The following is a 14,612-nucleotide window of genomic DNA, read 5'->3' as shown; positions in this document are numbered from 1 at the left end:
CGCCCCCACCGCATGACCTTCTGGGATTTGTAGTAATCAGGGCCACGCGGCTGGGCGCGCCCTCTAACAGCAGCACCGAAAGACCGCAGCGCAGGAGCGCGGGAAAATGAGGCTGCGCGGGGTGAGGAGCGCACCAGGAGGAGCAGCCCCAGCGGTACCGCGCAGCGTCGCGTCCAGTCAGTGGGGAATAAGGTGAGGGGAAAACGATTTTACGGGATTCAAAGGATTAGGATATGCTCCTGCCTAATAGCCTAGCTGATGAGGTCGGCCAGACGCAGAGAACAGCGAGGCAAAACTCGGTTATAAAGGGCTCGAGGCGGCGGGGCGGGGAAGCTGGTCAGGGAGGCTCCAGGCTGAACTGCAGCCTTCACGTGAAAGTTACAATGAGTTGGACTCGGAAGGCAGTATTACGGCCTGAACGTAGCTGTGCGTCATGTCTTGAAAATAAACGAGCACATGTAACAAAGGTAATCAAGATTGTTAATTTATCCAACTCTCCTGCCCAATACACTCGTTTTTGGAAGTCATGCTTTCTCAGCCTCAGCGCCATTAACATTTCAAACTGGATAATGCTTTGTTGGGGGACGGGGTGTCCTGTGCATTGTAGGGTACTTAGCAGCATCTCTGGTCTCTCCACGGGATGCCACCACTGGTCAGTTGTGACAGCCAATGGTTTCCCCAGACAGTGAAATTTCCCCTGGAAGAAAAACCACCCCTCCCACCCTGCCCCATTGAGAACCATTGATGTCGACCAACATTGTCCTGAGGGTCACCGACACTCTTTCAAAGCCAAAATTATTTTCATACTAATATGAAGACGTGATTTGCCCTTTGCACAATGCTGACGTTTGCACTCATGGTGGAAAAGCAACGGCAGGTCAAGGTGCTGGCGCCTCCGCAGGAATTACAGTAATGACACCAAACCGTACCGGGAGCTCTTCTTCACCACCACACGCTCACAGTAGGAAAAATGGGCCGGGCGCGGTGGTTCACGCCTGTAATCTTAGCACTTTGGGAGGTCAGGAGTTCGAGACTAGCCTGGCCAACATGGCGAAACCCCGTCTCTACCAAAAATACAAAAGTTAGCCAGGCCTGGCGGCGCGCACCTGAATCCCAACTACTCAGAGGCTGGCTTGGGAGGATCCCTTGAGCCTTGGAGGTCGAGGCTGCAGTGAGCCGAGGTCACGCCACTGCACTCCCGCCTGGACGACAGAGCGAGGCCCGGTCTCAAAAAAAAAAAAAAAAAAAAAAAAAAAAAAAAAAAAAAAAAAAAAAATGCTGTCTCCAGCATAATAAAGTTACTTTATTACTTTATAATAAGTTAACTTTATTATAACCACCCTGACACTTAATATTCTTTGTAAAAACTTGGAAGTCCTCATAAAGTACTTCTGCTGCCTATTGAAGTATGATGTATCAAAGAAGAGCTATTGTGAGATGGCATTATTAACTACTTTTTGTCCTGGAACACAAATTTTACTAAGATGAGTACTTGGGTATTTGACAAACCTTTCTTGAAAAATGAACGAAGGGAATCCGTAACTTCAAGAAAAACAAGGAAAGTGAAAGGGGAAGAGGAAAGGAAAAAAGAGAGAGAAGGAGGGAGGGAGGAAAGAGAAAAAAAAATTGAGTTTGTTGCCAATGACAAAATTCAAGACTTTAGGCAAAAAACTATGATTTTGGAAAAATGGTATTCACCATAACGATCTTGGCAGCTTCCCAGTATCTCCAGAATTTTGTGATATCAGTCATTATTAGTTGTGACTTTTATTTACATTGTTTGCTTAAATACGTCAATATTTGTGCAGGCTGCATAAGTGAACCAGTAATATTTGAAAACGATCAGTGCATGACTGCAGTAGCCAGGCTCCAAGATGGCATTCACTCCTGGCATTCACATCCTTATGCACTGCCTTCCTACGTTGTACCACGGTTGGTCTGTGTTACTTACAGAAGGCAGAAGTGACCGTTTACTTCTGATATTAATTATGGAAAACACTAAGGTGGTGGCAGTGTTTCTTAATTTGCCTAGAGGTTTACATGGTCATGTTTCCTGTATACCTGAAACACTGAAAATTCATTAAGCCAAATACTTATTTGTACACTTTTCTGTATATATGTCTATGAAAGTCTTAAATAAGAAAACATGTACCTCTAACAAGACATCCAGAGGAGGATTTATCTTATGGTCACATTCATAGTGTCATTAGTTCATAGTAGCCATTAGAAGGAATAGAGTTTGCAGAGCGCGTAAGTGGTGCTTGAAGCTGTGCCCCCTACCTAGGGGTCTTTGCTAAATTTCTCAAGTAACCTAACCCTGATCTCCACTACTATGTTTAAGGGTAGCTCCCACTAAGTTTTTATACTTCACTCACCACTTCTCTACTAACTCTGACTGGTCTATGATCTTGATTCACCTAACATATTTAATATATGTCTTATGCTGTCTTTTTAAGACATGATCACTTGCCAAAATCCTTTAAATTTAGTCATAATTTATTGGCATTTACAGTAAATTGAAGTTTATTTACAATAAGACTTCAAAAATTCTGATTTTTCAAACAAGAATTTCTTGGACAATTCTTGTACAGCCAAGGTAAATACCTATAGCAATTTATACATTCCCTAAAAAAAACCTTACATACATTCATAACACTCTTTAGCAGTTTTCTTTTGTTGTTTTAAAGATAACAGAGTGTCAACAATCTAGCACAAGCCCCTGCCTAACAATGCCATGTGGATACAATATTTAATACTAATTGAATTCTAACAGTAGTAGGACTATAACCAAATCAAGTGTTAGCAACTGATAAATGGTAGTTACTTTGGCTTTTATTGTATCTATCATAATGTTTTGTTCAAGTGGTTGGTTTTTAGATGAAATCAAGACTCATGTAGTCAAGACAAAAATCACAATGTTTGAGAACTTAAATGTGGTCAGGCACTATATTTTATATTTCTAGGTACATTTTGTTGTTGTTTTGGTGGGGTTTTTTTGAGACAGTCTCGCTCTGTCACCCAGACTGGTAGTGCAGTGGCACGATCTCAGCCCATTGCAACCTCCACCTCCCAGGTTCAAGTGATTCTCGTGCCTTAGCCTCCCAAGTAGGTGGGACTACAGGCGCCCGCCACCACACTGGCTAATTTTTGTGTTTTTAGTAGAGATGGGGTTTCACCATGTTGACCAGGCTGGTCTTGAACTCCTGACCTCAGGTGATCCACCCACCTCGGCCTCCCAGAGGGCTAGGATTACAAGTGTGAGCCACCGCAAGGTGCACAGATACTTAGCCTTTTTTTTTTTTCCCACTGAGTTTTCCCAGAGGTTAAAAAACATAAGTACATTGTAACAGATTATAAATGAAGTTTTTCTTTATTATATCATATTTCTAAATCAAGGAAGTTGAAATTGTATACTTAAATATACTCTGGTCAAAATATACATGAACCACAAATATTAACTTCTCCCTACCAACAATTTACAGTTACGTTGTATGTGGAATTTCATTCTTGTCAGAACTCACAGTGGAAATAAAATTTCTATTATGGGTGGGAAGAGGAGGGAAGGAATTAAGGGAAAAAAGATTTGGACAGCACACACTTTTCTTTCATTCCAAAGGTGCCAGTCAGAACACAGATGCATGGAGTTCCCACATATAGCCACAGGCTACCAAGCAGTAATTCAATGTGAATGGTGTCACTACAACATCAAAAAGAGCAGTGCTGGGCAGAGGATTTTGTATAAAATCATCTAAAACTCTGAAAAACTACAAAAGCATCTCAAGAAAAAGTTAAGTAAAAGCAATGGAGTTTATTTCACTGAAATTATTTTAAATTAGATATGATATATTAAGCTCCCATATGCCCCAACCTGGTAGAAAAGTTCCTCTCAGTGAGAAATCAGTTATTTTAATGGCAAAATTTTTACACATCAGTAAAATCTGTTATATTTAAAACTATGTATACAGTACATTTCTGGCAAAAAAAAAACCTTATACATCTTTCAGTTGTCAAGACAAAGTAAAAATATGGTTGCATAAAGTCACAAAAAATATAAATTGCTAAAAAGATAATAAAAAAAGATTAAAAATCATTTGCATTGCCTCCCTTACCTCCCTCTTTAATATTAGTAACAATTTGCAAACAACAAAAAAATTGTGAAAATTCTGTGCAACCTTGACACACTTAACCAAAGGTTGTCATTTCAAATATCCTAGCTTAAAAAAGAATTTACTGCAATTGTCTGTGCATTTATCATACTATTTATAGAAGTGCAATATTTAAATATTTTCAAAATAAAATGCAGTAACTAAACTGAATCACAATAACTTATAAGAGAAGCAAAGTTTACAAAATTAACAATTTTTAGAAGGTCCTATTTAATTGGTTCCTCCTTTTCTTCCCTCCTCCCCACAACAGCTTATATAGCGCCATTACTTAATTCAATATACAAATTTGTATCTTTAAAAATACAGTCTTCTGTTAACATCAGGAACATTATGCTGCATTTAGAGACCCTAAGTAAAATTAGAATCCCCTACAGAGAGGGCTACATAACAAGTTATAAATACAGTTTTGAACTCGTATTTAAATGGAACTTCTATTACTTTGTACAGCTTTCAAATTAGAAGTTGAATAGAACAAGCCCCGGATAAAAAGCAGCAAGATTTTTCTTTTGAATTCAGTGCATGATTCTAGAAGTGCTTAAGTCAAATCTACTAGAGTCACCATTTATGCAAGCTATCATGACATCTGAGTTCATTATCATCTGGTTACATAAGTGCTCACTGTATTTGCCAAAAATAATCCTAAAATATGATTCTTAAAATAGAAAAAATATAGCTCTGTTGCAATGGGAAAATGATTAATACAAAAAAATCAATTTCTTAAAGTTAACATAAGGCAAATATAAATGATACAATATTATCATACACATGATACCAATTTTATCTGAGGTGACTAAATCTTCATTTACATCTATTGTGTGATGCAATTATTAAGAATGAGAAAAAGAAAATATCAATGTAAATCAGAAATCTTAGGAAAATCCAGTATCTTTAAAAAGTACTTCAAGCCCAAAACAAATGTGACCACTTATTAATAGAATTGCTTTGTTCCACATTTTATCAAAATAATAATAATGTTATATCCAACTAAAGAGTTATCACCAAGTGTCATATGTAAAGTTTAATTGGATCCTGGTTTGAAATAATCAGCTATAAAGAAATTTGGAGGTAACTTCAGAAATTTAAATATGGCTTGATTAGATGATATTGGGGAATTATTAATTTTACAATGATATTATGGATTTTTAGGAGAATGTCATTATCTGTAGGAGATACTTGAAGTATTTTCACGGTGATATGTCTGTAACATCCAAATGGTTCAGGAAAAAAAAGCACATATACATATACACACACACACATATATGCATGTATATGCATAACTAGCTGTATCTATACATAGGTATAGAGAAAACAAATGACAAAGCATTAACAACTGCTGAATCTAAGTGGTAGATATACATGTGCTTACTGAACAGGTTTTCGATGTTTCTGTTTTTAAAAATGTTCATAATAAAATTTGGGGGGGAAGTCATATCAGAGCACTTAAAGTTTGTAAGAGATAGTCTTTCTATGCACTGAATCAACTTAAAAGATACATAATCAAATAACTAGCAATGTTTGCATATACTCAATAATGACTGACATGATGAGCCAGAGGAATTTGTGAAATTGGCAAAAATAATATGATTTATTTACAGTATATGCAACTCAGCTCTTGTAACAAAAAAAGAACATTTTGTGTACAGAATATAGTGGGAATATTTTAAGATTAAAATTAGTCCTAGAGTATCTGAATATATAAATTCTGTGTTTTTGGACTTGTAAAGCTAAAATAAAATTTAAATTAGATCTGATATCTGATATGACTTACCATACACTACAGAATTTTTAAAGGGGGATATGGAGGCCGGGCACTGTGGCTCACACCTGTAATCCCACCTCTTTGGGAGGCCAAGGTGGTGGATCACGCGGTCAGGAGTTCGAGACTAGCCTGGCCAACACAGTGAAACCCCGTCTCTACTAAAAATACAAAAAATTAGCCGGGTGTGGTGGCATGCGCCTGTAGTTCCAGCTACTCAGGAAGCTGAGGCGGGAGAATCACTTGAACCCGGGAGGCGGAGACTCCAGCCTGGGTGACAGAGTGAGACTCTGTCTCAAAAAAACAAAGAGGGAGGGATATGGAAGAAGTTATCTAGACTGTTAGTACTGCTGGAAGATACTAGCTATTTAAGAAGTTAAGGAGCCCAGAAAACAAAATCACCTATAAAGGTCTTGAGAATTCTAGGCAAATATTTATTGAATAAATTTATGAAGCAAATATATAACATGTAATAATATATGAAGGCCTTTATGTAAATTAATATTTTCAAAGCCCTGTGTACACTAAATATAAAATAGCCAAAAATCAGGTGAGCCTGAGAGACCTATAATTCACTGTGTATATTATGCTATATACGTACTGCACAATGAACAACAAAATGATCTTAATTCATTTCTGCATATTAGCTTTTAACTATAAATCATGTTCCAATCCCTGTGCAAATTGCATTTCAAAACGCCAGCCCTCAGTTATAATTATGTATAACTTGATTACAAATGGAAGCATTTGGCTATGACTTATTATGCATGCTTATTGCTACAAAAGAAATAAGCAAAGTTTTCTGTTTATTGTGCAAGAATTTTAATTAGATTTGCACACATCTCAAAAAATTCTATTGTGTGACTTCCAGGTCTTGGAGTTAGGTCAACAGGAGAAGAGTCAAGTGAGGTCACAGATGAGGTAAGAGAAACTTCTGAGGATTTTCCTTGAGCCTCAGCATCTGAATCACTCCTTTGGCAAGATCGATAGTTGCTAACTGATCCCGATCTCTGTGGAGTAGCAGTCCCTGATTTGGCTTCTGTAATTTCATCTGGGTAAAAAGAATTTCAATTTATTATAGTCTATGACCTTCTCCCAAAAAGTTTTGTAACAGTATTGTATTTGCTTCTTTAAGTGGGGCTGCTGGCCAGCTATCAAGAGCACGTTTATTCTAAATACCTTCTAAAATAGAGTCAATGAGCCTGTATTAAACTATTCACCTTTTTTACATTCAGTATGTATTCTCAAGATGGCTAATCAAAGTTGGGTACAGTATAGCTACTCATCAGCTGCAATCCAAGGTTAAGAGCCCAGTAAACCAACAATCTAGGGATTAATAAATATTATTCTATAGCAATAAAATGTAATCCCTCTATACTAAAATCATAGAATCAATGCACTTCAAATTTGGAAGGTATACTCGAAACCATCTCATCCAACCCCTCACTTTATTGATAAGAAAACCAGAGAAGTGACTTGCCCAAGGTAACAAATGAACAAAAAGGTAAGTCTAGAACCCAACTCTCCCAATGCTCGGCTTAGTGCTTTTTACTTTCCACTTTCCCTTCATATTTCATTTAGTATTTCATAAAAGAGCAACAATTCCAATGAATAAAAATCAAAGAACAACTAAGGTTGGGAACACAATACAAAAACAAAAATGGGCATTCAACTGGTATACCCCAGTACTAGTAAAACTAAGGTTGCAAATTTGATCCAAATACAAGAAAAATAAAACACATTCTGTGTTTCAGATTTCAGACTGCATTAGTATATGTTAGCAGATACATACTATATAGACCTCAAGATAACCAGACAAACTGGTTTGGCCAACATATGCCTCAAACCTGTGTCTTTCTGCTACTATGTGTGTACTATCTTTTAGTTTATAAAGAAGAAAAAATTTCATAGGTGAACCTCATCTAATAATTCTATGCAACCTTCCATAAGCAAAGGTGATACTATATATATTGTTTTTTTAATATTTTGTAAAGACACAGTGTCACTATGTTGCTAAGGCTGGTCTCAAATTCCTGGGCTCAAGCAATCCTCCCACTTCAGCCTCCCAAAGTGCTGGGCTGTTTATAGGCATGAGCCACCACACCTATGCTCAACACTGTAGCTTAATGCAACTGAATTGGCCAATGAAGAAATGCCGTAACTTCATTCTTAACTGAAAATTTATTTAATAATAAATAAAAGCTTACAGAAGAGTCAATATTTATTTCTAAATAAAACATTTATCTTACCAAAATGAACTACACCAAGAAAACAAATGCAGCAGAAAACTATCACCTTAGGATCAGACTTCACCTGGCTTTAAGGATTTTACAAGATGATAATCTTAAAAGGACAATATGCTATAAGACTACAATAATAAGATTCATAAATGTTAATATTGCAAAGGCACAAGAAGTCACATTTTCTATTCCTTTGCAGTTGAATTACTAGGAACAAGTCAAGAAGCCTCAAAAGAATCAAAGAGTAAAATATCAAGTTAGTAACAATGTCTAATCTATGTTGTTTTGTGTGACGTACATACCATCAATACTACGGAAATCCAGTAGGTAAGTTCTACTATCCACCTGGTATAACTGTAGACTCATTTTGGAGTAAGTGCTTGTCACAGGATTCTTCCTTCGTACACGCAAATAATATGGGTTTACAACCTAGCACATGGTATAACAAAAACCAAGTCAAAAGTAATTCTTCTATAAAACATTTTATAGACTGTGGGTTTGCCAAATATGCTAATAATCAAAATGTTATCTCTTTCTTACCTTCCATTCATAATCCAATTGTTTAATTGCTCTACATACTTCTGCCATAATATCATTTGGACGACTTTGACTTCTAATTCCTAAATGCCATTTTGCTTTCCTTACACCTTGGTGTTTGGATTTCTGCGGATTTAATTCATCAAGGGTATGGCGTGCCCTTGGTGTTTCAGCAACCAAGAATGGTACTCTTTCAGGATGGGGCCGAGACAGGTGATGATCATCAAGAAAAGAATCAGGTGGGCTTGTCGCCAAATAGAAATCTTTGGCTTCATTCATTATTCTCCTGTTATCTATTATGAGATGGTATGCAACTGCCAAAGGATCCTGGTGATTTCTGTTATAAAGACAGCTGAGAACTTCCTCTTCTGAGCACTCAAACTTTTCACATACTTCTTTTAAGGCTTCATCGTCAATCATGGTTGAACTATATGATGGATCCTCAGGAAAGAGATACTTTGGAAGGTCCTGTTTAAACCATTCATGTTCCCTGAGAGAAAAAGGCAGGATCAGGAGAATGATTTTGAATACAGCTGAGACTGAAAGTAAGTTTGGGGAATTTAGAATATGACCTAATTTATATTTATACTCATACTGTATTACTGTCACTTTTTGCACTGAAATTTTCCTCTTCTAGCTCGCACTTCATTGTGTATGTTGAGGAAAATGCTCCAATCTCCCTCCAGTTTTAAGAGAGAGAATGCACTGATGTAGCAATGGGGGGAAAAAGTTATGGGACAAATGACAATGACAATGACAAAGAACAGCTTATTTCCAGCTTAGAAAGACAACATATTAGGTAGCTTCATTATAATACTCTTTTGATATGTTAAGTGAAAATAATATAACAACAAAAATAGTAGACAACTATTGAGTACTTACTATATGCTGTTTTATGCTAAACACTTCATATACATTATCTCCCCTCATCATCGAAACAATTACATGAAGATAATATCTCTTTGTTTTAAATGAAGGAACTGAGGTTAAAAAAAAAAAATCTATGAACATGCTCAAGGTCACAAAGACAGTAAGTGACAGAACCAGGATTACAACCCAGTTCTATGTGACTGGAAAGGCCATACCCTGAATGATTTCCTATTCTAATTCCCTAACTTCATATATTTAAGAATATGTTTGACGTGAACTATGTCAAACACTTTGCTAAAACTAAATAAAATCCAGAGGAGAAAAAAAAAAAAAAAGAACAATGGTTATCTTCTGGGTCATGGGATTAAAGATAATTTTTATTCTCTTCTCTATTTTTGTTGGTGTTAGATTTCTAAGTCTTTGTCATGTATTACATTTTAATTGGAAAAAAATAGGTAAAACACAAGCAAAAACATTTCTTACCTAGATATCTTAAAATATAAATTTTAGAGAATGATTTGTCCTTTCCCTTTGGTGATAAAACCATGCCCTGCCATTGATGGTCTCTTTTTTAGCTAGTCTAAAACATGTGTAGTAAGTGGAAAGTAATCAAGCTTCAAGTTCCACATATAATCTTTCCTTCTTCTTCATTACACTAATGCTTTCGTATTTACTATTCCTAGATCCATATCTGATTTCTTTCTTCCCTCTCAGATAAATGTGCAGTCTAGCCATTAGAAGACCAAAAGAGACCAAAATTTCCATAGGGGGTAAAAAAAAAAAAATGGAGAAACAAAGCTTGCAGTAAAATTGTTTAAGTCTTCATCAGAAATGGCTCACCCAAATTTGAGAAGAAAATTTGTCATCATCATTTTTGTCTAATTTAAACTATTAGGTTGAACCAGATGAAACTGGTAATACTGACTTTTACCTACCAAATAGAATTTTGCATGTAATTCAATGTATACTACCAGGAAAAATATGTCAATTAAATTAAAATTTTCTCATTCCTTGGGATTAAAAAAAAATACAATAATTCATGAGATAAGAAATCAAATAGCAACCCACAAATTTACTACTGAAAAGTATTAATCCTAACGCCAGGCATACTGACTCACACCTGTAATCCCAACACTGTGAGGGAAAGGCACAAGGATCACTTGAGGCCAGAAGTTCAAGACCAGCCTGGGCAAAAATAGCGAGACCTTATCACTCCAAACAAAAACAAAAAACAAAAGAAAACAACAACAAAAAGCAGCCAGGCGTGATGGTGGATGCCTATATTCTCAGCTACTAGGGAGGCTAAAGTGGGAGGATCACTTGACCCAGGAGTTACAGGCTACAGTGAGCTATGATCACAACACTGCACTCCAGCCTGGGTGACAGAGCAAGACCTTGTCTCAAAAATAAATAAATAAATAAAAATAAAAGATATACATATATATGGAGTCTCTCTATGTTACCCATGCTGGTCTCAAACTCTTGAGCTCACATGATCTTCCCTCAGCCTCCCAAAGTGCTGGAAGTACAAGTGTGAGCCACCGCACCAGCCTTTCATTAGCTTTTTTATTAATTTAAAAAGTAATATAATGTTCACTGTAAACATTTCAAAACAAAGATGTGTAAGTAAAAAGTGAAAGCCCTCCCTCTTACTATTCTTACTTCCCTAAGGTAATCAGTTTACTATGTATTTTTAATAACAAAATAAAATGAATGTGTCTCTACACTCTATTTTTTCACATAAAAACAGGATTATACTGTATATTCTGTTCTGCAACTTTTTTTTTCACATAACTTTTATCATGGATACTATTAGATCTGATAACTTCCAAATTGCTTTATTACCTGATATCTTTGATTGTGGCCCTCTTCATGGGATCCACCTGCAGCATATGTTTCAAAAGGCTAATCACAGAAGGATTTAAATATTGAGGGGTATAGAAGATCCCATCACATATCTTCTTAAAAAGAGTTGGCACATGGTCATCATCAAATGGAAGGGTTCCACATAATAAAGCATAGAGAATAACCCCACTGCTCCATATATCTACCTCTGGGCCTGCATACAATCTGTAACAGGAAATAACAATTGGATTAAGGAATCATTTTAACCTAAGGATCAGTTAATCAAAAATTTCAAATATGGATATTTCATAAAGAATTCATAAGCAGAATATGGTTTTTATAGCCACTACTACATGTTACACATAAAGTTAATTCCATTAGTATTATCTTTGAAAACAAAAGTCAAGAAGTTTTGTAAATTACACACCATGGCTAAAATTCTGTTCTACTATTTACTATGGCCCTGATTGGATCTAACAATAGGGCCAAACCTTGAACAAACATATCACTATTCAATTTAAAACCATTGGTTTTTGTTACAGAGGAGAGATTAAGTGATATTTCATCAACTGAGAATGTTCTTTAGTAATGGACTCTGAACCCACAATCCCAATAACGCAAGACCCCTTACACCAAGGTGAAAGGATCCTGAGGCTATGAAAGAAAGCCAGGCAAATTGGTTCACAGATTTTTTAAATCTCATTTGCAGTGCACTGTAGTTAACCGCAGACTAGTTAGATCACCCATTCAAAGTTTGGATTCAGGAAAAGGATTTCTTTAAAGTTATGTATTGCTGAACTGATCGATAAATATTATTTTGAAAGTAAAAGTTCTCATACACCAAGAGCTTGAAGAAAGACCTTATCCAAACTAGAAAAACTACATTTCAGTAACAGCCCATTGCATATATGCACAGTTATAACACTTTTTTTTAATTTAAATAACACTTTCCACAGTCTCCATGTCCTGAATTGTTTTATTCCTAAAAGAATTAAGACAGACAACACAATTTTTTAAAAATATTTAAAAGAATTTTTGACATTAATATTTAAAAAAAGATGAAACTTGACAAATCTAAAATTAGGTACTCCTGCCTTACTCATAGCCATGTTTTTACACAGATCTCATTTCTTTGAGCAGTCTAGGCCAACAAGCTTATGAAAACAGAAAGAAAACAGTATTTCTGCATTCTGAGTTAATCAAGATGGGAAACATTCACACAAATAAGCATGGTTTGGATGAAAAGTTATTAAAAGTTCATTACAAAACTAGCAAACTTCAGCTTCTGTTTTCAATTTCAGTAGTATAGTGAAGGACAAAGGGTTACTCTTAAAAATATTAAATTCTCCTGTTTTCCAAACTATTCAAAAAGCGACACTATACAAATATCTTCATGTTCTCAATGCTGGTAATTAGTAAATTGAGAGGTTAAAATTCTTATAATATTGCAGTCTCTAAAAGGTTTAAAGAACAAAGATTCAACATAAATGAAGTTTAAAGATTACTTCAGCCCAATTCCCCAAGACATTTTATCATGAAACATAAAGGTACTACAAAATGCCATCTATGTAAAAAATGAAAGCTACACATTACATGTTTAATTTTTCCTCTAAGTAAATAGTAATCCTTTTCTAACTACTAGATATGTTTGCATTATTCAAGTTTCCAGTGTCTTACCTACTTTTTAAACACCCTAGGTTTTAAACTTTCCATTTCTTCCACCTGGGAAAAAAATTAATGTACTCTCTTCTAACAACTTTAATATAATGTTGACTTGTAGTCCTTAACCCTCATTCACATATAAATGTGGTTAAGAATAAGCCTTATTTTTCTTTCTTTTCATTAGAATTAACTATGACACTATAGACTGACAGAATCTAGGATAAAAAGACAATTTCAAATGTATTGAGGGTGGTGGGGTATCAAATACTACCTTCCTGAAATTACTTCTGGTGCAGCATAGTTGGGTGAGCCACAACTTGTTCTTAAAAATTCACCATCTGACATCATGTTTGAAAGACCTGAAAGTGCACAAAATCAGCTACTCAAAAGATTTCCCAAAGACAAAAATTAAAACCCCATTAAACAGTAAAATTGAGTTTGCATTAAAAATGACAAATCATCATTTTGTTATTTGCTTCAACAAAATCCTATGGTCTATTGTAGCCAAATATTCTGCCATTATGCCCTAAAATGTGTAATCTATTTCAACATTTAAAGTTAGTGCACTGTTAGAATTTAATGCAAATATTAAGCTGTTGGTTATTTTGCTTATTAGAAAAAACTTGGCATGTTTAAGTTTTATTAATACAGAAATTACTAGGGAAAATAATCTATAACAGATGAATAGAAGGATTAAAATTCAAAGTTCCTATTAATCCTGTTCTGATTCTTTAAAAAAATAAAAAAAAAAAGCCAGTAATTTTGAATTTCAAAATTCCCTCATAGTTTTACTCCAAAAAGAAACCGTTGCTCCCTCAAAAATGCACCCTATAAAAATAATCAACTGAGGAATAAGAAATTCAAATAATTAAGCCAATTACTATTAAAAAAAGAAAAGAGGGCCGGGCGCGGTGGCTCAAGCCTGTAATCCCAGCACTTTGGGAGGCCGAGGCGGGCGGATCACAAGGTCAGGAGATCGAGACCACAGTGAAACCCCGTCTCTACTAAAAATACAAAAAATTAGCTGGGCGCGGTGGCGGGCGCCTGTAGTCCCAGCTACTCAGGAGGCTGAGGCAGGAGAATGGCGGGAACCCGGGAGGCGGAGCTTGCAGTGAGCCGAGATCGCGCCACTGCACTCCAGCCTGGGCGACAGAGCGAGACTCCGTCTCAAAAAAAAAAAATAAAAAAAAAAAATAAAAAAAGAAAAGAAAAAAGAAACAAACACCAAAACAACCAGCTCAGGTTTGGTTGGCATTTTTCAGTTAATATCTAAACATTTAAGTAGATATAGGTGTAAATATAGATATATAGATGTAGTCAAAACTAAGGAAAATATTTATAAGAATGTTCTCTGGGCCAGACATGGTGGCTCACACCTGTAATCCCAGCACTTTGGGAGACCAAGACAGGCAGATGACTTGGGCTCAGGAGTTCGAGTCCACCTGGCCAACATAATGAAGCCCCATCTCTACCAAAAATACAAAAAAAAAAAAAAATGTAGCTGGGTGTGGTGGCACGCATCTGTGGTCCCAGCTA

At 35.9% G+C, this 14,612-nt stretch overlaps 1 protein-coding gene across 3 annotated transcripts in view; it reads right to left on the bottom strand.

Moving 5' to 3' along the window:
* Nucleotides 1–3,788: 3,788 nt before the first annotated feature.
* LOC105487437 (protein kinase AMP-activated catalytic subunit alpha 1) overlaps nt 3,789–14,612 on the bottom strand; it is a 41,014-nt gene continuing 30,190 nt past the window's right edge. For 2 of the 3 annotated variants that reach the window (XM_011750887.3, XM_011750888.3), the window contains 5 exons: nt 13,348–13,435; nt 11,415–11,639; nt 8,703–9,189; nt 8,465–8,591; nt 3,789–6,973 (listed from right to left, as the gene is read on the bottom strand). In XM_011750887.3, coding sequence (XP_011749189.2) covers nt 6,729–6,973; nt 8,465–8,591; nt 8,703–9,189; nt 11,415–11,639; nt 13,348–13,435 — 1,172 coding nt within the window. In that variant the 3' untranslated portion in view covers nt 3,789–6,728. Of the gene's footprint in view, nt 6,974–8,464; nt 8,592–8,702; nt 9,190–11,414; nt 11,640–12,798; nt 12,869–13,347; nt 13,436–14,612 lie in introns of those variants that run through there. The other variant, XM_071098987.1, reaches the window with a different exon arrangement.

Source organism: Macaca nemestrina, chromosome 6 (genome assembly GCF_043159975.1).
Source record: "Macaca nemestrina isolate mMacNem1 chromosome 6, mMacNem.hap1, whole genome shotgun sequence".
In the NCBI taxonomy this organism is placed as follows: Eukaryota; Metazoa; Chordata; class Mammalia; order Primates; family Cercopithecidae; genus Macaca; species Macaca nemestrina.
This window is presented reverse-complemented; position numbering and strand designations above follow the sequence as displayed.